The sequence below is a fragment of the Taudactylus pleione genome, unplaced genomic scaffold (genome assembly GCF_031769625.1).
Source record: "Taudactylus pleione unplaced genomic scaffold, aTauple2 ptg000317l, whole genome shotgun sequence".
Taxonomy (NCBI): Eukaryota; Metazoa; Chordata; class Amphibia; order Anura; family Myobatrachidae; genus Taudactylus; species Taudactylus pleione.
Window position 1 is genome coordinate 2,932,194 of NW_028284718.1, and position 25,694 is coordinate 2,957,887.

At 42.5% G+C, this 25,694-nt stretch overlaps 1 protein-coding gene across 2 annotated transcripts in view; it reads left to right on the forward strand.

Moving 5' to 3' along the window:
* UQCC1 (ubiquinol-cytochrome c reductase complex assembly factor 1) overlaps positions 1-25,694 on the forward strand; it is a 127,558-nt gene that overhangs the window by 41,760 nt on the left and 60,104 nt on the right. For both annotated transcript variants that reach the window (XM_088442783.1, XM_088442784.1), the window contains exons 5-7: positions 3,881-3,953; positions 5,299-5,356; positions 24,639-24,747. In XM_088442783.1, the coding sequence (XP_088298909.1) occupies positions 3,881-3,953; positions 5,299-5,356; positions 24,639-24,747 (240 nt within the window). The remainder of the gene's footprint in view (positions 1-3,880; positions 3,954-5,298; positions 5,357-24,638; positions 24,748-25,694) is intronic.

The window sequence follows — 25,694 nt, forward strand, 5'->3', positions numbered from 1 at the left end:
ACGACTGAACGATAACGATATCGTTATCGTTCAGTCGTCCACTTTATCGTCCATGTTTAACACAAAAAAGATGAACGATGACGACGACGCGCGTTCCCGCGGGTCGTTCGTCATCCTCGTTCATCGGGCTGACATGCAGGCCAACCTGACGACCTCGTCAGGTTGCTGCATGTCAGGGAATGGGTGAGAGAGCCCGGCGCTGAACGATATCGCTAATGATATCGTTCAGCGGCTGTGCTCAATGTCATGAACGACATTGAGCACAGCCTGCCGGGGACACACTAGACGATATCGCTCAGGGAGCATATCGTCTAGTGTGTATGCACCTTAACTCTGATCATTCAATGACATCAGCCTCCATAAGATGAGGACACGTGAGGGGGAAATGACTTACGTAAGAATGGCTGTATGTAGTCCTGGGGTAGCCTGACGCCCACTATTGAATTGTTAAGTTAGGAGACAAGGAATAGGTGCACTTAGTGAGGTCTAGAAAACTTTCTTCACAAACTTTGTAATACTGTCTTACAGTTTATTTTTTCACATTTCTCTTTCCATGATTCTATTGAAAAACTGCCCATTTCCATTATGTTTTAAAAGTCATAAAGAATCTAGCAATGTCTAGGTGGCAATGTATAGTCTTCTACTTCCGTGCAATTTCATGTCCGTGTAATATGCCACAATGTAGGATATTTTTTCCCTTAGGATTACAGTGCACTTGACTACTGTTATTTTGGTCAAAAGAATAAATAATGCGATGGCTCGATGCACATCATTTAATGAAAGTCTGCACCAATGTTTTTAGAAAATAAAGCAACTAACGGTTTATTTTAGTTTTTTTAAAGCATGGCTTAATGAAGAATGCAGTGTGCAAGCTGTGTAGGAATCTGTTCTTTGTGGTTTTGTGGCATTTGGCATCCTCTAAATGCTGACATTTTAACTCCTTTTGAATAAAGGTTAAGTGATTTAATGAAAACGTTAGATCCAGGTTTTGCCATTTTTGGGTGCATTGAATCACACTTTTGTATTTTACTAGCTTTAGACCATTTGGAGGAATTTTCTTTCACCACTTTAAAATTTACATAAGCCATGTAAATTCTGACGAGTCAATGCAAGGTATACCACAGTCTATGAGGATCTCTGCACGGCTACCTAACCGGCTTCCTATATTTATAGCAAGATATGTTAGTGGACATGTACATGTAGTGCACAGTGGCTAATGGATGAACAAGATGGGTCCAGTAGTGGCTCCTACTCTCCTGGATAAGAGGAGCTGTTCATGCTGCACTTCAGTCTGGAGAGGAGGAGACATACCCTGGCTGGCTGGGCCCCACCGACTGCGCAATGGATCTGACAGGCGCAGGGACCTGCGTGTGCGCACAAGCAGCGGTGGTAACACACATGCGCAAAGCATTGGCTGCTAGGGACTGCATCAGCTGCAGCTCCTAGAGGCTGGGTAGGGCTGTCTGAAAGGCAGAGGAGTGGCTTTCCACTGGAAGCACGCTCTCTGGGCCTGATTCACCAAGGATCGCAATTGCAAAGCTGCACGCAGGCAGCTTTGCAATTGCGATCCTTGCAGATATAATAATGCACAGGAGGCATCACACCTCTTGCTGCATTATTTAACTGAGCTGCATTGTCCAGTGCAGCATCCGATACTCTGCTGGAACATCGGCCGGCTAGGTTACCCATGGGATCACGCAAGCCGGCCACCACAGATGAGAGGAAGAGACCAGGAAATCTCCGTCAGCTGAAGGAGATCAGGGTCTCTTCTCAACCCCCCCAACGGCAGCGACACACCTCTGTTTTGGGAAACGGAGGCCATCGCTGCCCCTCCCCGCCCACAAACTGCAGCAGACTGTCAATCAATGACAGTCTGCTGCCAGTCTGCATGTGGGATCGCAGACCCGTTCTTCACATGCGCAGAAAAGATCAGGTCCCTGCGCAGATTCACGATCATCCCGAATAAGGCCCTCTGTTAGTTGCAGTCTGTACACAGGAGAAAACACCTCCCCCTGTGACTGCCTGTCCTGTGTGTGATTGACAGGCAGCGCTTCCAATGGGAAGCCACTGCCAGTGAAGCCAGTGCATTGGCTCACTGGCGGTGGTGGATTTTACTGGGAGCCTGCAGCCCTTAAGTAAAATCTGCTTTTGGATGCGTCTGTATGATTTGACTGGTCTACTTTTAGAACTTCCAAGGGGCAGTCCTCTCTCAGGAGTCCAGTCTCACGCCCCTAAAGTTAGGAATATCCCGGACATACTGGAAGAGTCGACAAGTATGGTCTATATGTAATATAACGCTAGTATTATGGACCTGTAATTTGCTGTATCGCTACGTATTGTGCAGATATTTTTTTTCCTTTTTTATTCCCCCACCTTCTCATCCCCGTTCCTCCCGTCTCCTGCTGTTCTCCCTGCTCATTCAGTTTCCCCCATGTTCATCTACTGTATTCCTCTTGTCTCCCCCATGTTCTTCAACCGTGTTCCTCCTGTCTCCTCCTGTTCTTCTTCCATGTTCCTGCCGTCTCACCCAGTTCTTCTAGTGGGTTACTGCCATTTTCCCCTGTTCTTGTCCCATGTTCCTGCCGTTTTCTCCTGTTCTTGTCTTATGTTCCTGCTGTCTACCCCTTGTTCCTCCCATCCCCCATGTTTTTCCCCTGTGTTCCTCCCATTTATCCCCCATGTTTCTGCCATCTCCTCTTGTTTTTTCCCTGTTTTCCTCAGTTTCCTCTTGTCTCTCGGTTTTCCTCCTGTACCTTCTGCCTCTGCCTACTCTTCCTCCTCTACCTCCTGTCTCCACCTGTTCCTCTCCTAGATCTCCCCTCTTCTGCTCCTGTAGCTCACGTCTACTCCTGCTCCTCTTCTTGTAGCTCCTGTCTGCCCGTGTTCTTCCCCCTGTATTTCCTGTCTGCCCCTATTTTTACTCCTGTCTCCCTGACCCCCCTGTTCTTTTGTATATAAAGGTACAATACAATTTGTATTGCCAGGTACAAACTTGTAGCCACCCTTGTGGTGGTATGCATCATAAATGAAAAGTAGGAGAGAACCTGGAGAGCATTGATATATTGTAAGGAAGCATCTCTTAACGGAAAGGGTACATGGAAGTGTGTCCAAGCAGATATAGCGTATACAATTCAAGATAATATGTCAAAGTTGGGTAATTAATTATGTAGTGCCTACTACACTTGCTAAGTTTTGCTAAATTTAAAAAAAAAAAAGTGTTCTTTTTTGTAATTTTTGACCAGGAGAAACCACAAAATTTATATGGGTCCTATATGGAAAAACACAACTCTACTAGTGATCCTGCATTCTGCAGTCACCCTGCATTCTGTCACCCTGCATTCTACTGAACACTTCCTGTCTATTATAAATAAAACAACTAGATATTCTAAAAAAAAATAAAAAATAAAGACTGATTCTCTTAAATAATGTAAATGATGACCTGATAAATAGGATGCTCCTCTTACTTAAAAAAAGCAAAACCATATTTGACATAAATAATTGTGCCAATTTCATTAAATGCAGTCATCAGGAGTTAATGTAGGGTTGAGAATCAAACACTTGGTCAGGTATACACCTCAGGAGCTACTAAACAGTGCGGCTGGAAGAATTAGTTCCTATATACATATTGCAATTTCCTCGCAGCCAGTCCACGTGCAGTAATTCATTACCATTTGAATGTGAATCGCTTTTCAAAATAAAACCTGTTTTAATAAACTTTGGATATTTCACTAGCACCTAATAATGCATTTTGGGTTGAAATGGTGGTGTTTTTTATAATTTTAGTTTATAATTTGAAAAAGTAGGTTTCCAAATTCCTGTGTGTGATAGATTATGTGAATAATTTTTTTTTTTTTTCCTTTTTCTTTTTTTACATTAACAGAAAATTAAAATAGCTGCCTTGCGCATGTATACATGCTGTGTGGAACGGATAGATTATGATGAATTTTTTGAAAGTGAGTATGTTTTTTTTTTTTTTTGTATATGTATTTTTTAAAATCAGAATATTTAGGTAATGCTGACTAGTTGCCTTTTATTGATCTAGTGCTTTAGAGCATTGAAGTCTGCATGTTACTGCGCATTTGTAGTTGGTGACCGACCATTGGATGCAGATGCTTTATAGTACTACAGTCATTGGACTAATACATGACCAAGTGTCTGTGGAATTAATTTTTCAAATGTTTCCCTGTGCTTTATAGGGAATTTTGATACTCACTAAAGAGTCTAATATCTGTGTGTGTGTATATATATATATATATGTGTGTGTGTGTGTGTGTGTAAAATGTAAAAGGTCCGGAAAACCAATGTGTGGGCTCATACCCACGCACTTTGAATACATGTGTAGTGCATTAAAGAGTGGTCATGAATTTACATTATAATTAAGAATTATTTTATAATGGTAAAAATTGGCAGTTCATATTTAAAAGCAAGTAATGGGGCTGATTCTGAGTTGGGAGCAAAGCAAAGAAAGCAAGTAACTTTGTACCTGGAACCTAACATGCTGCATTGCAAGGGGTGCAAATCCATTTATTGTTTTTGCATGGCTGCTTTTGCATGTAGCCCACAGATGCTGAACAGCTTTATACATTGAAATTTAAATTACAGTTTGGACGCACCCCTCCCAAATCTAAATCTCTCTGCACATTTTCCATCTGCCTCACCTGCAGTGCAGCATGGACTTACAAAGGTGCAAAGTTACTTGCTCTTTCTTGTTTACTCTCAAATCAGAATCATCCCCAATGTGTGAAACAAAACTAGTGGGAACAGTTATAAATATAAGTATAGGACTCTTCTGCAGTGTTGGCATTAATATATTAAGTGAGGCACTGATCCTTATATACAATAACAGAACTACTGAACATAAGGTATGTGCTCAGCATTCTGGTGGTTGGGATGCCAACGCTTACATTACCGGCGCCGGAATCCCGACTGCTAGTATGCCAAAGGTAAGTAGCAGGGCTTGACGGGAGGGTTTAGGGGTTAGGTTTAGGCACTAAGGGGGAGGGTAAGGTTTAGAGTGTGGGAAGGGGGGGTTAGGTTCAGGCACTAGGGGGGAAGGTTAGGGTTAGGTACCAAAGAGGGAGCGTTAGGGTAGGGAGAAGTTAGCAAACCGACCAACAAGTGTCAGTATGTCAACCCTTTCGGTATCCCGGCGTCGGGATTGTGAGCGCCAGGATCCCAACTGTCGGCATTTCATACTCAATACGTGCATAATACAGACAGACAGATACTATAATAATGAAACTATGCTCAAAAATGCAGATGCCATTTTAATCAGCCAATATCATGTTTTGAATCTAGAATGCAGTCTGCCTGATACACTGAATTCTTGGTTCCTGGTGACACAGCTACATGTATGGTAAGTAGGAAGTAATAGATCCTTTTGTGTTTACTATGTGCTGAATGCAGTTGATTGTATTTGCCTGTAAAAGTTACATACATACTGAAAGTTGTCACCTTTTAAATGTCACACAATACGTGCTAAGCTGCTATCCTGGGTAATTGCTATTCAACACATTTTGATTCAGAAATCATAAAGTAGTTGCATACAGCATATATTCTATTATTTGTATGTTTCAGATTCAGAGCTCACTATGTACTTTTAAGTGCCTCTCATTTTCCTCTACATGCTTTTTATTGGTAAATACAGGGATTCAGTGGAAAACAAGTGTATAACCTCTTTAAGCTTTCCTATGTGGAGGTTTATTGTTTAAGGCAATTTGGCCATTTCTGACCATATGACCCAGGTATCACATGTAGCTGAGTCCAACATGATAAACAATCTTCATTGGAAACTGATTGGGATCTACTACATTTAAGGTGCACACACACATACCGACTTGCTCCCAATCAACCGATGTACATGATTTCCCCTGAACTCTCCCTGAACTCTCCCCAGGCAGTCGTGGTCACGATTTGGAGTTAAAAATGCCCAATCTGACTTAAGATCTATCTTGCAGCCAGTGCATTGTATCCCAGATTGGCTAATCTGCCCTACAGCACGGCAGATCTGAAGATGCGAGGTACGATGAGCGGGGACTCGCATCGGCATCGTGATCAAGAGTAGAAGCTCACGATTTGGCCATTTTTTACATGATCTGTCGTCATGATTCGTCGAAATCGGCCAGATTGGATCAAAAGTCGGTATGTGTGTGGGCACCTTTAGACAAAGAATCATCATGAAGAGTTGATGCCTGTAATCATTGTGTAATCAATGTGTGTTTGCAAGGATTTTCCAAACAAACAATATCAGCAGCAGCTTCTGCCCAAGTTACTTACCTGAGGGGGGCTGCCGCTGCTTCTGGTCCTAGAGCCTGCACAATGAATGTCAGGCACGTGGCTTTGCACATGCAAATAACACTAGAGCAGCTTATCGGCGCTGCATTGGTAGCAGTGCTGAGAAGCCCTGTAGAGCTGCCCGAAAGGCAGAGCAGTGGCTTCCACTGGAAGCTGCTCTCTGCTTATAGCACCCCGGACTGGCAGTCCCAAGGGGAGGAGACATCTCCCCCTTGGGCTGCCTGTCCTGTGCGTGACTGGCAGGTGGCGATTCCAGTGGGAAGCCACCACCAGTCACAGTGTAGCCACTGTAGTCACGGACTGCGCTGGCTCGCAGCCCCTAGGTAAATTCCGCCACTGCACAAATTGCATCCCAAACAGAGCCTTAAACGATATTGTGTTACTCCTTTTTAATATACCGTATGCAGGTTCTACCAGAGGGGGGGTGGTAGGGGGCTAGGTGGGGAATTTCCATAAGCAGGGGGCATTAACATTTTCTTTTTAATTTATTAATTTGCTAATTTGGCAATTTCCAAGTAATAAAAGTTCAAACCTAGCGCCTAAACATGTTAATTGGTTAAATTGGCATATCATGCAGCGGTGCATACACTTATTGCTCTCTCTGTGAATGAAGCATCTATCAACATAGACACAAGAGAACTGGAGACCGGGGTGAGTGACTCGCAACTTCGCAAGGGAATAGTTTGTTTATAATTAGGAATCTGGACTGGATTGTTTGGTGTTCAACGTTTGTTTACTTGAGGATTTGCAGAATTGTGTTAGTTAATTTCATATTTTTTTTATTATGACATTGCTCATGCTTGTATAGATTCAATAGGTTTTGTTTTTATTAATACATTTTAAAATATATATATATTTTTTTTTTTTCACGTGAACAACTGAACGCTTTTTAAAAGTAAATAGCATAAATTAGGTAACCGGGCCGGTGCCTGAGTGCAGGCTGTCCTGGGAGCAGAACCATCCACCACCACAATGTCCATTTGCTGGGCATCCGCTGCAATGTTTTTATAAGCAGTGCACTGTGCTCATTCTAAAGGGTTGTCAGAACTTCAGAGATGAGGGAGGGCGAGTGATGTCTGAGCATGGGAGCTCAACAACAATACAAGAAGGTATTGGCCAAGATTTCAGCGACTAACTAATTTTCCTGAAGCAAATTTATAGTAGAAACTGTTGGAAAGCAAGCCAGAGGAACGAATGGTCTGAAGAATTCAAAAAAACTATCATTGTTTAACTATGGGGCAAGAGCAATTATATGGGCTGGCAATGCTCAATATCAACTGTGACATGGCACAAAAGTTGGATTTTTCCAAATTGATGCATTTGCAGGAAAAAAAGCTAGGGAAGCGCTTCTTTAATAATCCAGTACATCAGTATAAGTGTACAGTATTTTATTTGTAAATGTTAATAACGTTCAGCATTAAAATCAATTTAAAATTAAATTTTAATATGCTTTTTTTTTTTTTAAGAAAGAGGGGGTGGGGGGGCTCTTTATTTGGCTTTCCCCAGACCTCTATGAACCTCTGAAAGGGCCTGACTGTATGACAGACACCATGGAACCTCATTTCATAATTTTGGAGATAGAAGAGGTTAGGATTACTCCCCATCTCATGGCCACATGCTTTTTCTAATTAATTTCCTGTCTATCAGACACCACAATCTTAGTACCTTTTATTGCTGGAGAGAATGCAATATTGTATGCGTACCCATCACCTCCATTCATTGTATTCGCACCACTGAGCAGATAAATGGGAAGGACTATACTTCCTCTCCCTTTTTGGCACTTGTTCTCATGTAGTCATGGACTGTGCCACTATAGCAGTGACTATAGGAAAAGGCACATGGGTTTTATGCTGCAGTGCTCTTTCTTCTGTAATCACTGATTCAGAAGTGCAATGACTGGTGATTAGACAGGAGGAGGTGGCACTGCAAATGGAGCTTAGTGCAACTTTAAAACAAAGAAACACTTGGTGACAGTTTATTGCTGTGGGGACTCTAAATCCTCTGTGAATGCGTCCATTTGTCTGAGAGACTATAAATGTAATATATCAATAACTTCGGAATCTCCACTTCTACAAGTAGCACAGTTCAGATAATATATATATTTAAAAAAAATGTCTTGCCAAATATTACTGTTTTAAGCTACTTAAAATGTGGTTTAACTCAAATGTCCCTGTTGGGATTTTCACTGCAAGATGTCAGAAGACCATAAGAATTATTACACTGACATTTATGTTACGCCTAAAAAATACACATGCAATTTTCCTAAATTGCAGATTTGTTGCTTGTGAAAATATTTAACACCTAAGCAATATTTTTTCCTTTTCATCTGTGGAGTAAATAGCCAAAAAATAAAATATTGTTTAATCTAGCATTATTGAAAAGGTCAGTGTATGTTGTGGCAAGGGGAAAGATATATTTCTTAATGTGTAACAGGAACCTCGCTGAAGTACATTCAAACATTTGCTAACATGCCGGCAAGAGCTAACACATCATAAATTGAGCTGATTGCTAGGGTTGTCTTTAACTGAAATGTATGGGGCCTTATTTAAACCCGGCAGTATTTTTAATGTCTTAGGCCGCCAAACTGTTTCCTTGAGGGCTGGAATCCCCCCATCCAGCCACAGAGACGGAATGTAGCGGTTTTCTGTTCATTTATCTGACTGCTGGGGTTATGATGTGATATTTGGAAATTCAGTTGACCTTGAAGAGTTTGGTGGACTTAAGTGAATTAACATTTGTATATGCTAAACATTTTACAAAAAAAAAAACTCCTATCTCTATAATGACTTAATTGTGCTTTTTTTCCTCCCATTTTTTCCATGAATGCTGGAAAACGGTGGAGGATTTTAATGGACTAAAGTGAATACATTATTATATTATTTTGTGACCATTTACAGGCATACGGCTCTAGACTGCTTTTATACAGGTCAAGTGACTAATCGCTATATTAATTTACAGTAACAGGTACATTATTACTTTAATGCACAGGTTTTTCTTATTAACTATATTTTATATGCATATTAACGCCACTTTAATGAGAAATACAAGGTATCTAAGAGGTAAGCTCTTCCACTTAAATGTGTTCCTGAGTTAATTAACATCCCATCATGCTTAGGGCAGGCCCAGACTGGCAACTCAGGCTTTTGCAAGAATACATTTTGTGCCCAAGAGTATCAGTGGGCTGGTTTCGACTCAGCTACTGTATGATATGCCCTTAACTTGGTGCCAAAACCTAAAATAGTACCTAAAGAGGATGAAGTGCTTTGTTGGCTATGCTAGGGCTGTTTGTTAGTCCTAGCCTGGCCATGACTGTTATCTCATGGGGTTTTTTTTCTACTGTGGCAAGTGAACGAGAACTCAGTGATTTTGATAGAAGGGTGATTGGTGAGACATGTTTGTCAGAAATTACAGCGATGTAGACAACTTAAATAACTGGTTTTACAAGGGACTGTGGCAGAAGGGGTGTCGACATGGGAGTTTGTGGCAGATACTCCATAAGTTTAGGGATATATATGTGATGAAAGATTTTGGCGTAAAGCCTCAGACAGTGGTTTCCATCATTAATAAAACTTGGTGTATCATCATTTCAGTTTGAGGCATTCGTAGAATCCATATCTTTATGTACAAACTTTTTGGTGTCACAACTCACGGATGGAAAGTGGATGTTAGCCCATACGTCGGGATTGGTGAGACCCAGTACTGAGGCGTAGAGTCTAACGTGCTAGTGGTATTCACCAGGTACCCCCCGCAAGGAGGTTTGGACTCCAACCAGCAGGTTGCGTCCAACCAGCAGGTCACGGCCCTCAGACTTGGTTCCCTAATACGGATGCTGGTGCATTCTGGATTTTAGTGGAGTACGATGAGGGCATACAACATAGTCGACAAGCCGGGTCAGAACCAAACGGACAAAGCGGTATCACACGTAAAACAGGTCACGGAGAATAGCCAAGGACAAATTCCAAGATACCAAGTACAGTACCAGGGAGGAGACTGAATTGGGTAACATGCAAAGCCAAGGACATGAATTGGGTAACATGCAAAGCCAAGGACAGGAATGAGTAGTAAGGATCACTAGGAACAATGGAGACAGGGGTGTATCTATAATGGGTGCAGTGTGTGCGGGGCACACAGGCCCCCCGGTCCAGGGGGCCCCGAACCGCACACCTTGCACCCATATTATTTTAAGCTTACCTGTCCGTGGTCCCGCGTCGGGTGTCCGCGCTGCTCAGAACACCGGAAAATGGCTGCCGTGGCCATTTTTCCGGTGTTCTGCGCATGTGCAGTAGATTCCTAGCACTAGAGTGTGTCCGGAGTCTACTGCGCATGCACAGAACTCCGAAAAATTGCAGCCTCGCCCAGTTTTACGGCGTTCTGCGCATGCGCAGTAGACTCTGGGCACACTCTAGTCTACGAATTCTCCGGTGGCTGGCCAGCCGCATCAGTCGGCTGCCGGCCACTGTGGAGAGAGGATGGGGCCCCGCACGGGGAGTGCACATGGGCCCCTCCTCCCTTAAGACGCTCCTGGCTGGAGAATGGTTTGGGAGCCTATACTCTGGCACAGACGTGCACCCAGGAACTACCTTTATATAGGAGAAGGCTTGATGCCTCCTGTGATGCTACCTTGGGGTGTGTTTGGCCCTTTAAGAATTATGCTGAATGGCCTGTGCAGCCTTTGGGAGCTGCAGTCGCAACCTGGAAGCCGCCAGGTGATCACTGCAGCATGCCCCGAGTGGCTGAAGGTAAGTTGAACCAGCTATTCTTACAGCAGTGGGTGTCTGGGACCTCCCGTCCGCTGCCCCACAGACACCAGCGCTGCCGGACCCTTTTAAGTAGACGCCGGTATCCGACGCGCTGTGACAGTTGATCACTATTTGCTGGAGTTGGCTTGACCCTGGATAACCTCCAATGCAACCTTTTTGGGTAAATGACATATCAATGTTTTGCCTATTTATCTGCATAGCTCATACATAAGGTAACATCAATGGTCAATAGTTTTAAACGATTGGACAGAAGCCATTGATGGAGAGCCATCGTTGGTTTGTGTTTTGCTCATGCGCAGTCGATGCCTCCCCTCCATTAATTATTTAATTTTCTTCTAGAATACTGCTCAGTCGAGTCCCATTTATATTTTGTTACGTTGCCCCTTGTACATTTGAATGTTATTAAAAACGTGCTTTTTTTCTTCAATATCTATGGCAGTCATTACAATGGCTAATGCGCCATTCTGAATGGGTGCAGCACCCTGCCCGATTTGAATGCGCTGAAATGCGCCCCTGCCCTTATGGCAGCGCCTTGCTGAAACAGCTGACCCCACTCACAGGTCGCAGTTTCCCGTTGGGGGGGAGTACCGGTGAAACAATCATCGGCTAATGAACAGATGCATCTATTCATACTGCAGGGAGAGATTGGGGGCAGCCCAGCATCTACATGAATGTTGGGCACGCCCCCTACAATGATGAAAAGGGGGTGTCACAAAGCCATGCCCCTTTTCTGAGTGACCACGATACTTTATCTCCATACACGCACCTTCGACGTATGCTGAAGTGCCCTTTTCTTACAGGTGCCCTGCCTCCCCTAGAGTGAACGCTAGGTATACCACAAAAATATTGGTAAGGGAAATAATTCAGTGGAATTGATATTTAAAGTGAAAAGATCCCTTAAATATAATGTTTTTGTGTTTTCTACATCTGAAAAGTTATAATGAGCTGTCAATGCTGAAAACAGACTCCACCCAATACTTTTTTGGATAGAAATCACCATGTAAATGCAGGGATTTGCTTACTTTGGACGCAGTGTTCCACTTATCTGGCAGGATACATGATACTTTCAGGTGTCTGGCTCTGCTTTGCTCTGTGCTGCTGAGGGCAAGTCTATTTCAGGTCTATGCTTCTCCCCTACACTTTCAAATAAATGGAAATATCACAGGAAACATTGTTTAAAAGAGGAAAGTGTTAGGCATATAGAGAAGATCAGCACTTGATAGTTGGGAGCTCCTGGTATTCTCATTGGATCGGCAGCGATAAGAGATAAGGCACACCAGATGAGGAAGACTGTATGTAGAGGTGTAGTTTTGAACTCCAACCACATAAAATCTAAAATTGAGTTTTGTGTAGCTTCCTTTGTTCAAGAAAATCCCTGGGCCTTAAAATAGTTTGGCGACAATGCAAAAGAAAATCTCTTCAAATGTCTACTAACTTAAAATATTAGTATACGTGTCTGTTGTATGAAGGAATTAGCTGATAAGAGTTTTTTTTAAGCTATGTTCTCCATAACTCTCTTCGATCTCCCAAAGAAACATGTCAATTATATATTTCTATTCTAAGCAAACACAGTGTAATAAACTATGATTAAATGAAACGCCTGGCCAGACAATTTCCCCAAATATTCTCACCTGTTCTTACCTGGTTTCCAAGGTGGTTGCCTCATATGCTACGGCAATTTGACATGCTGTCCTATTCATATCCCATTGCTGTTTCGCATAATGTTAGACTACTGATGTAACTGGGCTAAACTGAAGACTTGTTTTGCATGTGGAAAAAGTTGCTAACCTCTAGCTAGTTTAGAACTGTGAGTGAGTTTATTAAAAATTTTGTTAACAGAAATGCAATGTTACCTTTGTGGTTTGACAATGATGAGTCAGACTTTTAATGTGCTACAGGATTTGAATTACAAACAGCGCTGATTATAAGCTGGAATTTTATGGACTGAGAAAATATGTCTTTTAAACCCCAGATTGCAGGTGCAGCTAAAAAAAAAAAAATCAAATAAAAGCACAGAATTCCATTACCTCATTATTTCAATTGATAAATTGGTACATGATGATACATCAAACATACACTTTCTCTGCATTGGTGAGACCCTGCAAAGTGACGTGATTTAATTTGGAAAACCACATGGACAAAGAAATGGCCTGATCACTCTCAATTTCACAATATTCCATTGAACTGTTTAGAAAAGTATCGCTCATAAACCTATGATTGTACAAAAGTTTACTTGTTGGCAGTCTGTCTCTGATTCCCCCTCCCTTCTAATTAGGGATGTTATTAAGATTCAAAACCTGTTAAGCACTGATAAAGCATGTTTCTTTTTTAACCTGTTGAGTATTCATGTTTTTATGTTTGTAGATGACTTGATTGAGTTAGGTAAGTTGTTCCATGAAGGCCTGCCAGCTTTGTTACATTTTGGTACTAAAAGTAGGCTGTTGTAAGCAGTTTATTGGTAGACTAAATAAAAATAAAAAAAAAGGGACCAATTTGTGAGTTGAAAGAGAGGGCTTTGTACCTTGATACTGATGTACTGTATTAAGTGCCTACGGCCATTATTCTCCCAATAAAATCCTCCTCTAATTTTAAATATTGTCGTATGGTAGATTTTAAATGTAAGTATGTATAAATTATTAAGGAGTATAAACTTTCATATTTTGATAATTATTTTGAGTCCTCTGCATCGTAAAGTACATTTGCTTTAAGCCAGTAAAACATCATTAAAAAAATGACCCAATCATTAGATATGATAATAGTACACTACACCTACCCTACCTAACCTGACCATGGACTTAATTATAATAAAATAATATACTATATGCAGACATTTCAATACTGCACCTTCCTATTATTACTGAACGCCTGGACATGATCATAATACAATTCTGTTGCACTTTAAATTTTTATCTTGCATACATTTTTTTATTGATAGAAATAAACTGACACAGAGAGCTATGTCCTACAACGAACACCATGAAAGTATTAGTGAGCAATTTGGTTAAAAGTTTGAGACATTATTATTAGGTGTGTTTTATTCTAGCTAACTGAAGTACACTCATCATAGTTGTGAAAAAGATAAATGTATGATGGCAGATACAGAATGAGCTAAGAGCACTCCATTCTTATTTGTGTTTTGTCTTTTTGGTATAGGCTTGCTTTATATATACATCTACCTTTTGTGGACTGTTTTATGCAGAAAAAGTTTTTACACTGGTCAATTGCAACTGCTGACTTGGGGCCTGATTCAGAGACGGATGCTCTGAAAGAGCGCTCGCTCTGAATCAGGGCTGTGGGTGACCACCCACAGCTATTGCGAGCGCCCAGGATGATGGTCGCGATGGTCAAGACCATCGTGACCATCGGGCTTGCGACGAGACCCTTGTGGTAGGGTCTCGTGGCCGCAAGCCCCAGAGAGCTTCTGGCTCCCTCTCCCTGTTCTTACCCTAACCCTCCCTCCCTGTTGCCTGAACCTAACCTCCTCCCAGTGCCTAAACCTAACCTTCCCTCTTCGAACCCTAAATCTAACCCTTCCCCCTTAGTGCCTAACCTCTAACTCTCCCGCTAACCACGTTATTTACCTTCGGGATTCTGACAGGTGTCGGGATTCCTGCTCCTGCATTCTGAGCGCCAGAATCCCCGCGGTCGGGATTATGACCGCATCCCTTTTTGACAGTCCCTTAACTTCTTACTACATATAGCAAATAGTGTGGTCCCCTCTGCTGTGAAAGCTAATGCATTTCAGATCATCCTTAGCGCTGTATGGAAGAGCTTCCACACAGCTCTATTGTGAGCTGTGTTGAAATTGTATTTTTTGAGTACTGTTTCAGTTATTGCCTGGTGCTTACTAGACAATAACTACTAAGGGGGCACATTGAAAGAGGAGACTTCCCTCTTTCAATACAGGATGCCCACATGTGTGCGGGCAGTTATTGTGGACATATGGCACAAGATACCCTTCCCCTATCTATGTAAATGTATTTTTTTCCATAGCACTTGGCAATATTGTCTGGAGATCACCAGACAATAGCTGATAAGGAGGCCACATAATTTGAAAGAGGGGACTCCCCTCTTTCATATGTCACTAACCTCATATTTACAGTTGTAATTCTGGGCGTGATAGGGCAATATTTGTCTGGTGTTTACCAGACAATACCTACTAGAGGGCACAATCATTTTAAATTTGGGACTCTTTGTTTTCAAATATGGATGCCCACTCGGTTGCAGCTGTCATTATGAAGCCAGTTTGGTGAGATTTTCCCCTATGCCTGGACTACAATATTTTACTGTAGTGCAGAGGATTAATGTCTGGTAAACAGTGTGATACACATCTTTCAAGACATATGAGATGCTAATTCAAGAAAGCAAGTAGTTAGAAAAGATAATAAACAATTGGATTGTATAGATATTTCAAAGGGGTACCAGCAATCATTTATTTCTCGTTACAGTTTACTTGCTTTATTCTATGACATAGCAAAGGCATGCCAAAGCGTACAGAGCAGCGAATATTGGCGGGCGTCCGTCTGCGACTTTGTACACAAGGGAAGGAGTTTGTTGGCCATTGCCTATTCGTGCGGCCAAATGTGCAAGGACTGAGACGTCCTTGCCAGCCCTTGAAAATTGTGCCTGATTTATGGCAGGTGCAGTCTCTACATCTGACCTACCTACCTCCTATGCTTGTGGTTGTGCATCTGCCACTTACATGACATGCCCGCAACACTACCGTAATACGCCCAGTCACTGCCCATCACATTTCTTACCAAATTCTGATACCATCAGCACATTTGTGTGTACACTCGGTAACGTATGCACCTAACCTCCTTTTCACAATTTTTCACGCATGTGAAGTTGCAAACAATCAATAAACTACATGAACATCAGAATTGCATACGGCTCTGAATCAGGCACAATAGCTTTTCATTTCATCAGTTTTCAGGAGGAATGAAGCATTGTTTCAATGAGCTGTAAGGGCACCAACAATAATGGTATTAATCTACACACTGTACTACTTTTTTTTTTTTTATAATATGCATTGTTTAGCACATTTTCCTACAGGCTGTCTACTTTTTTTATGTTGTACTTTTGTACCAGGGATAGGGCTGTTGCAAGTGCACATTGATAATGATTTTGTACCAGGGATAGGGCTGTTGCACGTGTGCATTGATAATGATTTTGTACCAGGGATAGGGCTGTTGCACGTGTGCATTGATAATGATTTTGTACCAGGGATAGGGCTGTTGCACGTGTGCATTGATAATGATTTTGTACCAGGGATAGGGCTGTTGCTCGTCTGCATTGATAATGATTTTGTACCAGGGATAGGGCTGTTGCACGTGTGCATTGATAATGATTTTGTACCAGGGATAGGGCTGTTGCAAGTGCGCATTGATAATGATTTTGTACCAGGGATAGGGCTTTTGCACGTGTGCATTGATAATGATTTTGTACCAGGGATAGGGATGTTGCAAGTGCGCATTGATAATGATTTTGAACCAGGGATAGGGCTGTTGCACGTGTGCATTGATAATGATTTTGTACCAGGGATAGGGATGTTGCAAGTGCGCATTGATAATGATTTTGAACCAGGGATTGGGCTGTTGCACGTGTGCATTGATAATGATTTTGTACCAGGGATAGGGCTGTTGCAAGTGCGCATTGATAATGATTTTGTACCAGGGATAGGGCTGTTGCACGTGCGCATTGATAATGATTTTGTACCAGGGATTGGGCTGTTGCACGTGCGCATTGATAATGATTTTGTACCAGGGATAGGGCTGTTGCACGTGTGCATTGATAATGATTTTGTACCAGTGATAGGGCTGTTGCACGTGTGCATTGATAATGATTTTGTACCAGGGATAGGGCTGTTGCACGTGTGCATTGATAATGATTTTGTACCAGTGATAGGGCTGTTGCACGTGTGCATTGATAATGATTTTGTACCAGGGATAGGGCTGTTGCACGTGCGCATTGATAATGATTTTGTACCAGGGATAGGGCTGTTGCAAGTGCCCATTAATAATAATTTTGTACCAGGGATAGTGCTGTTGCACGTGCACATTGATAATGATTTTGTATCAGGGATAGTGCGCATTGATAACCAAGCGTACAAATAACTGCACTCCAGCATACGGGTGAATATACATGTTTTGTTTAGCTCATTCTATGCGGGAGTTAATGTCCGATTTGCGTTTAACTCCTCATCAGCCACCTAGGGCAAATACTTCTGAAGAAATTACTGTCCCATTTAGGAGCATACCCAATTAGCTGCAAGATTTTTTTTTATTCCTCACAGCACAAGTTTTTTCGGTTGTGCACAAGGTTTCCAATATTCAATTAGCAGCGAGAATTTCAGCCGCAGCATTATTCAATAGAAATTAATGGGGCTTTTTTCTCGCAGCTTCAGAGCAGGTGCAAAGTTAGGGGAATCCGTCAATTAAACGTAAAAATGTGAGGATTTCATTCAGAACCCTTGGGATTCCCCCCTAATGATTTAATGGGCAATTGGAAGTTTTCAATTAGCTTTATTTGGCCGATAATTACATATCATTATGGGATATTATGGGATATTTTGCAAAGTGCAGAATAATGGGTAATATGTGGGAAAGGTATATATGGATGTTGTATGTATGGGACAGGCGTATTTAAGATTGCAAGTGGGAGTTACAGTTGAGTGGTAATCAAAAAATGGTTGCAATAGCTGCATTAAGAATTTTCTATTCAAATGAAACTGCCTGTAGCCCACAACATATAGGTATGTATTGTGGTTAAGAAGCCTGAAAAAAGACTTTCTTCTCCGGGGTCCATAAGGATCCACAGGGATACCATGGGGATATTATGGTTGGAAGAACAGGCACCAAACAGTTAAAGCTTCTGCCCCTAGAATACCCGGGTCCTTCCCCATATATACCCCGCCTCTAGCCATAGGACTTCAGTTGTTCGTTTGGTGCAGCAGGATCAAGACGCATCATTGCAACAGGGGACTGCTTTGGCAGTCTTAAGCTTTTATTTTATGTTTTTATTTTCTTATATTTGAGTCAGCAGTACTCACCGTCTGTATTAAGACACAGATAATGCGACTCCATCTACCTCCGCCGGGCTGCAACATTAGTAATTGTGCTGGTGATTTCGGCCGGGGTCACGGCTGAGCTTAGCAATGCTGCGACCTGGACTGCACCGGATGTTCGGAGGTTTCAGGTAAGGCGATTCCTTGCTTACGAGGAATTGCGCGTGGCAGTCCTTGCTTTTGGTGTCAGACACATACCAGTAGCCGCTGCTGTCAGAGCCCGGGATTGTCCGCGTCCTCACTACACCAGTCGGGGACTTATTGTCTGATGCCGGGGATCGGCAGCAGATGTTTCTGCTGCCATGAAGCCAGCGTACCCGGCTGGTTAACGCAGCCTTGGGGAGATAGGCGTTCCCCCGGCAGCTCCTCCCCAGATGCAGTCCCTATTAAGGATTTTGCGCATCTGGGTTGCTCCGCCTACCCTCCACGTGTATATATGATGCTCAAGGTCCACGCTCAGTGCGCCCTGTATACCGCTGGGTCAGTCTCCCTGTATACCTCTCCCTTGGTTAAAGTATATGGTGCTCTATGTCCTACCATTCCTTTGCGTTGCTGTAGTTGATTTAGAGCCGATTGTAATTATATTACATATGCATTGTTTGTGACTGTTTGCTAGCTGCTGAGTGACACTGTCTTTTATTTCTAAATCTGTCAATTATAACTATCACTGTTTTCTCTCCATCCTTTTTGGGTGGAGGTTTCTTTCTGAGTACTTCACATTCAAATAAGATTTTGTGAAGACTGTCACATAACATTACAATTATTGCCTTTGTGGACCATGTCAAAAGATAAAGGGAAACAGGAGGGGGAGCAGCCTGTGTTAGTTCCATGTAAGTCATGTACGGCTTATGTGTCCTCTCAGTACGTAAAGGATGGTTTGCGTGTTGGCTGTTATAAAGAGTCACCTCACCAATCCAGTTTACCTGTCCCTGGACAAGAGCCATCTTGGGTTTCATCTTTGTCCCAGGTTATGATGAAGGTTGTGGATCGTACGGCTGCTCCTACGATACCTCCTTGGATGGGGTGTCAACAGTATACTATGTTTACACCTCCTATGCATCCTTCATGAAAGGATGTTTATGGCCATTCTAGTCAGAGTATGACACCATCTGATGTTGATAACAGACCGGTAGTGACCTAAGCGCAAGTTATCTTTTTGTCATTCTGCCCAACATATGGATTCAGACACATTATCAGGAGAATTAGATAAATCACAGGGTTCCTTTCCAGGATCTAGTTCTGGGGAGGAGGATCATCGTCCACGGTGAGTTCCTTCTTTGGTGAGGGCGGTTAAATCAGTCCTAGATATTCAGGATGATGAACTAGCTCATAGTAAGAAGGCTCCAATGTTTAATCTCCACCGGAAAGTGGTCAAAACGGAGTTCCCTGTATCTGATCAGCTTGCAGAGCTTGTCAAGGAGACATGGGGTAACCCGGATAAATGATTATATGTGAATAAAAGAATAACATCATTGTATCCGTTTTCACCTTCTGTATGTACTAAGTGGGAGGTACCTCCTACTGTGGATTCTCATGTAACGCATTTAATTAGAAATACTACTTTGTCTATTCCATCTGCGTCTTCGCTGAAGGATTCCACAGATAAAAAGATTGAAGCCTGTCTTAAAGCAATATTTTCATCATCTGGAGCGGTTACTTGTCCACCTATTGCCTGGAGTCTGGATAGCCAAGGCTGTTGAAGAATGGATAAGTGCATTGGAGGATTCACTACCAAATGCTACCAGAGAGCAGATGATGAATGTCTCCCACATACAGGAAGCAGCTTCCTATCTGGGAGGGGCTGTAGTGGATACTGGAAGTTTAGCTTCTAGGGCACCAGCAGCATCAATAGTGGCACACAGGGTCCTTTGGTTAAGATCTTGGAAAGCTGATACAGGATCAAAAGGTATGGAAAGGTACTTTTTGGAACAGAGTTGGATAATATAATCACTACTTTGGCGGCATCAAAATCTGCAGGTCTGCCATCTACGTCAAAGACTTGATCAAGGCAGGTTTCTTTTCAGTCCTTCCATTCTCAGGGACGAGCAAAGGAACAGTCTTCTTCTAGGCCGTCTAGTTTCCACAGGTCTAAGCAACAAACTAAGGTCTGGCGCGGCAAGAGGTCCAGCAACTGGACAACAAGCCCTCGGCCTGATGGACTGGGCCTCCTCCTGGGGGATCCCAGGGTGGGAGGCTGACTTCTTCAGTTTGCAGATTATTGGCATCAGACAACTACAGATGCCTGGGTCCGAAAAGTGGTCTCTCAGGGGTATGTCCTCACTTTCAGGAGACATCCCCACCAGAAGGTTTTTTGCACAAATTTTCTATCAGATGCGGTCAAGGCCTTGGCCCTTTAGAGAGTCCGGGAGATTGATGCCCTTCAGGCATCAGGGAGTCAGAATTCTGCCATATCTGGAAGACATTCTGATATTGGCACAGACTCCGGTTATGTTACAAAACCATCTTCAAATGACCATAGCCTGCCTACAAAGGCACGGCTGGATATTCAATTGGAAGAAATCGTCACTTTCTCCAACACAGCAGATGGTACATCTGGGAGCGTTTCTGGATTCTCGGGCACAAAGAGTGTTTCTGCCAGAGGACAAGATTGCGGCTCTATCATTTCGAATATGCAAGCTGCTACACAAGCGAAAGGTATCCATTCTGTTAGCTATGCAGGTCCTGGGGTGAATGGTATCCATTTTCGACATGGTGGGGTATGCTCCGTTCCTTTCCAGGCCTCTACAAAGATTGATTCTCTCCAGGTGGAACAGACAGCATCATCTTATAAGGTCTCAGAGGATTCTTCTCACTCCAGAGGTTCGTCACTCCCTCCTCCTGTGCTGGCTGAGAAGGGATCATCTAAAAAAAAGGGTGCCATTTCTGCATTCCAAATTAGGTGCTTCTCACCACGGACTCCACCATTCGCGGATGGGGGGCAGTGACAGGGCAGATGGACAAGTCAAGGAAGTCATCTGCCAATAAACATTCTGGAACTGTGAGCAGTATACAGAGCTCTGGCCATGGCACATGACCTGATCCAGGGCAGGACGGTTCAGGTCCAGTCCAACAAGTGACTACAGTGGCCTACTTCAATCATCAGGGAGGCACAAGAAGTTATGCAGTAACAAGAGTTCTGATTTGGGCAGAACATCATCTTCCGACCATCTCTGCAATATTCATACCGGGAGTACTCAATTGGGAAACAGACTAAGTCTCCAGGACATACATGCCGGAGAGTGGTCTCTCCATCCGGGAGTGTTTCAGCTCCTGATAAACAAATTGGGTCTACCAGAGATAGAACTCATGGCGTCACGCCACAACCACAAAGTCCCCAGGTACGGGTCCAGGTCCAGAGACCCATCAGCAGCCTTCGTGGATTCACTGGCAGTAAATGGGATTTCAAGCTGGCATATCTCTTTACTCCGATTTCTCTACTCCCAAGAGTTCTCAGAAAATTCAAGCAGTAAGGCGGAACGGTAATACTGATGGCTCCAACTTGGCCCAGACGTCATTGTTCACTGACCTCCAGAATCTGTCCATAGACAGTCCATACCCTCTTCCTCTATGGCAGGATCTGCTAACGCAGGGTCCCTGCCGACATCCGGGCTTACCCCGTTTGCGAAAGGTTTTTCCAGTTCTGTAATTCCAACGATGATTAGGGCACAGAAGCCTGCCTCTGCCCAAATCTATTACAGAGTTTGGTATTCTTTTGGTCAATGGTGTTCCCAAAGGATGTATGATCCTAAGATATTCAGGTTTTCCAGGTTACTGGCTTTTCTTCAGGCAGGATTAGACAAATGTCTACGCCTGGCCACTTTGAGAGTGCAAATTTCTGCACTGTCATTCTGGTCTCATTACCAGATGTTAGAATTTTTTTCCAAGGAGTTTTGCGAATTCAGCCTCCTTTTGTTCCACCGGTAGCACCGTGGGATTTGTCTTTGGTTCTTAAGGGACTACAAGCTTCCCCATTTGAACCTTTGGACTCTGTCGATCTTAAGTGGTTAAAAACAAAGACACTTTTTCTTCTTGCTATTCCTTCTGCTCGCAGAGTCTGATTTGGCAGCGCTCTCTTGTCATTCTCCATTTTTGATTTTTCACCAGGTTAAAGCTGTTCTTGGTACAAGGGAGGGTTACCTTCCTAAGGTAGTGTCCCGTTTTCATGTGAATGTAGAAATTGTTGTTCCAGCTTTTCAGGCTTCAGACCTTTCTGTAGGTGAAACCTCCCTGGATGTAGTTTGTGCTCTCCGTATCTATGTGGAGCGTACAAACCCTGTTAGAAAATCAGATGCTCTTTTTGTATTATATGGTTTTCACAAACGAGGATGGCCAGCTAATAAGCAGACTCTGGCGAGATGGCTACGCATGACTATCTCTGAGGTGTACACACAGGCTGATCTCTCTGGCCCAAGCACGGTGACCACACATTCAATTCTGTCTGTAGGGCCATCATGGGCTTTTAGTCGTGGTGCCTCCGCTGTACAGTTGTGTAAGGCAGCCACGTGATCTTCTGTCCACACTTTTTTTCGGTTTTATGCCTTTGTTACTTTTGCCTCTCAGGATGCTTCTTTTGGGCGACAAGTTCTCCTTTCTGCTCAGGAGCGTCTCCCTCTCTAAGGGAACTTTTTTAGGACATCCCCATGGTATCCCTGTGGATCTCTATGGACCCCGAAGAAGAAAATTAGCTATGGTAGACTTACCTAGATAACTCCTTCTTTTCGAGGTCCATAGGGTCCACAGGGCACCCTCCCTGACGCACCTGGCTTCATTGGGCTATATTCTTTCGGTCACAGATTCCCTCATCTTATGTGAGAGTGTTTCTGGTGTACGATTGTTCTTCCTTTCTCCTCTTTCCTTTTCCTGCCTTGAGACTTGTTAACTAAACCCTGCCCCTATGGCTAGGGGCGGGGTATATATGGGGAAGGACTTGGGGCATTCTGGGAGCAGAAGCTTTAACTGTTTGGTGTCTGGTCTTCCAACCATAATATCCCTGTGAACCCTATGGACCTCGAAGAAAAGGAGTTATCTAGGTAAGTCTACCATAACTCTGATTTTAACAGAGACGATAAGTGTTGACAATAAATTTGTTTTAGGGTTCTTTGTATTGTTTAATTAAAGAAAAATGTACTGCACTTCAGTTGTATGCTAGTCAAACTAATACAGGGACTTTTGATTGGCCAGCTTAGAAATCTCCGACAAGGTAATTTCTATTAGATGGAAATCTACTGATCACGTTAATGCAATAAGAGGTTTTTACAAACCTGATAATAATGGGCCCAACGGCAAACCTTTGAGGAGGGGCTAACTCGTCTCACTGTGAAACCGATACATTCATTTAGAAATTGAAAGGGGTACGCAGAGGGTGCCTGAAGCCAAATAAATGCAGGGTAGTGTTTCTAAAAAGAATCCGTAAAATTAAAATTAATTTTAGATGAGTATTCAGCGGGATCAAAATATGCCAATATAGGATAAAAATAAAAACCTGTTCTGTACTTCTAACCGGCCTGTGTACTATGATGCAAATTACTGCAGGGATTCTTATAGTGCTGGCTTGGTCACGTCAGAAAGCTCCACCAACAACAGCAAGCACTCTTTTTTTTTTTTTTTTTGTCTCTCACTTTTACGTTATTGACTATTTTAAAAACCGTATTCTGCTTTTATATGGCTTGAGCACACCTTTCTCCCTTAATTTTTTTTTATTTCGTATGTATCATATTCCATCCTTATAAAATGTTAAGGTATGACCAACTCCGTGCCTGATTCATAGATGTACACTAATTCCACCGCAGCTACAAATTTGTATGCATATGTCGCAGCCACCAGGATTTGTATTGAGAGGCCCACCGGCGGCTTTGCAAATCCAAGCGACTGCTTTAAAAGACTCGTCATTGGTCGCAGATCAGTCAATACTGGGCCTTTTGAGTAACCCTATAGAATGGGCCGTGGGAACTGAGACTCCGCAGCCATTTTTACTGAGACACCCTGAACCGGTCGCGCCATGCCTGCGTTTGAGTCCCACTCCCCGAACCCCCCAGTTGCCCACACAACAGCGACTGTCTATCACATTGCGAATAAATCCTTACTGCGAGCGTCAACAGTAATGTAACTTGACACATTTTGCAGAGTGACTCAAACGCATGCACAGATCACATTCTTGAGCACAGAAAGTTATCTCGTTATGACTGAGGTATTAAGTATTGGTGCAGGAGCACTGAACGAGATGTACATATGTAGTAGATCATAGCACAACATTGTTTTAACTATTTAAAGTTAAACTAATAAGGGACATGTCACTACATTCTACTGCATCTGTACTATTTTTTTTTCCCAGCACTCTTACATATATAAGAGGAATCATATAGGTTATGAAAATCTAAGTACATAGGAAATAAATCTATGATGAAGTCACCATGTCTGTTGTCCGCTGTATCAAAATAGGCATATGTCAGACCATAACTGGATTATTATAAAAACAGTACATTGAAGAGCATCGGAATGACAGTAATGTGTTTTTCTAGGATGTGTATGGTGCGAATGAAGCAGGAAGGACGAGCCGGGAAGTACATGTGTAGATTCATTGTCTACTCTATGTGGGAAGATGCTGAGCAGCGTGGGAAAGTGATGGGGGTAAGTTTTGCTGTCTCATCTATTGTTTTACAACTGGCAATGACCAGTCTGCCTCTTATATGCCCCTTTTATATGAGAAGTCCTACTAATATGGACAAAGCCTTGCTTCTGTGCTGCTTCAGAAGAAGAAAGATCTTCTGAATTAAACTCATTAATGTGATTTTCATCTGCACTATACCCTAATCTACATGTACCTTTAACTTAATAGATGAGACTTGTGTTTTCCCAGAGAATAATAATTATTTTATTTATATAGCGTTTTCCCCCAAATGGACTTGAGGTGCTTTAATGTACAATGAAAATACAGCAGTTTTTAGATTTTCGTAACATACAGAACATGATACAGAAGTTTAGATTTGCATAACATACTGGACACCATGAACATTATACAAATGTGAGGCAGCCATTTTGGGTCATAAATTCCAAGGATTATTCATAACCACGGAAAACCAGGTGAGGCAGTAATTTCAGGCACACTATAAAGGATTACATTGGGCAGAACAGGTAATGCCTGGAGGAGATGACACATAAAGCGGGAGTTAAAAAAAAATACCTGGCGAGACCAACAATCTTCTCACATCTTCACATGGTATAGTGAGATGACTATGAACATTGCTAGCTGTTTAGAACCCCATATATTACTAATTGATATTGCAATGTTTAGTGCTCATTTTGTGTAGCTTTATTGCTTGACTTTAAAGCCAATGTTAAAATATTGATATTTTATTATATTACAGCTCTCATGTACTTGTTTTTTTTCTTACGTTATTGTAGGATGTTACAGCTTATTTATTTATACTAAGTAACTTTAGTATGTTGTTATTAGCTTGTTTGGCTACGGCAACCTGTTGCTCCATAAAATTTTTACATTTTGAGATTTTTTAATCATGGCTTTTCATTGTCTAGGAGGAGTATCTGCTATATTGCTTATCAATGGATGTAAGGAA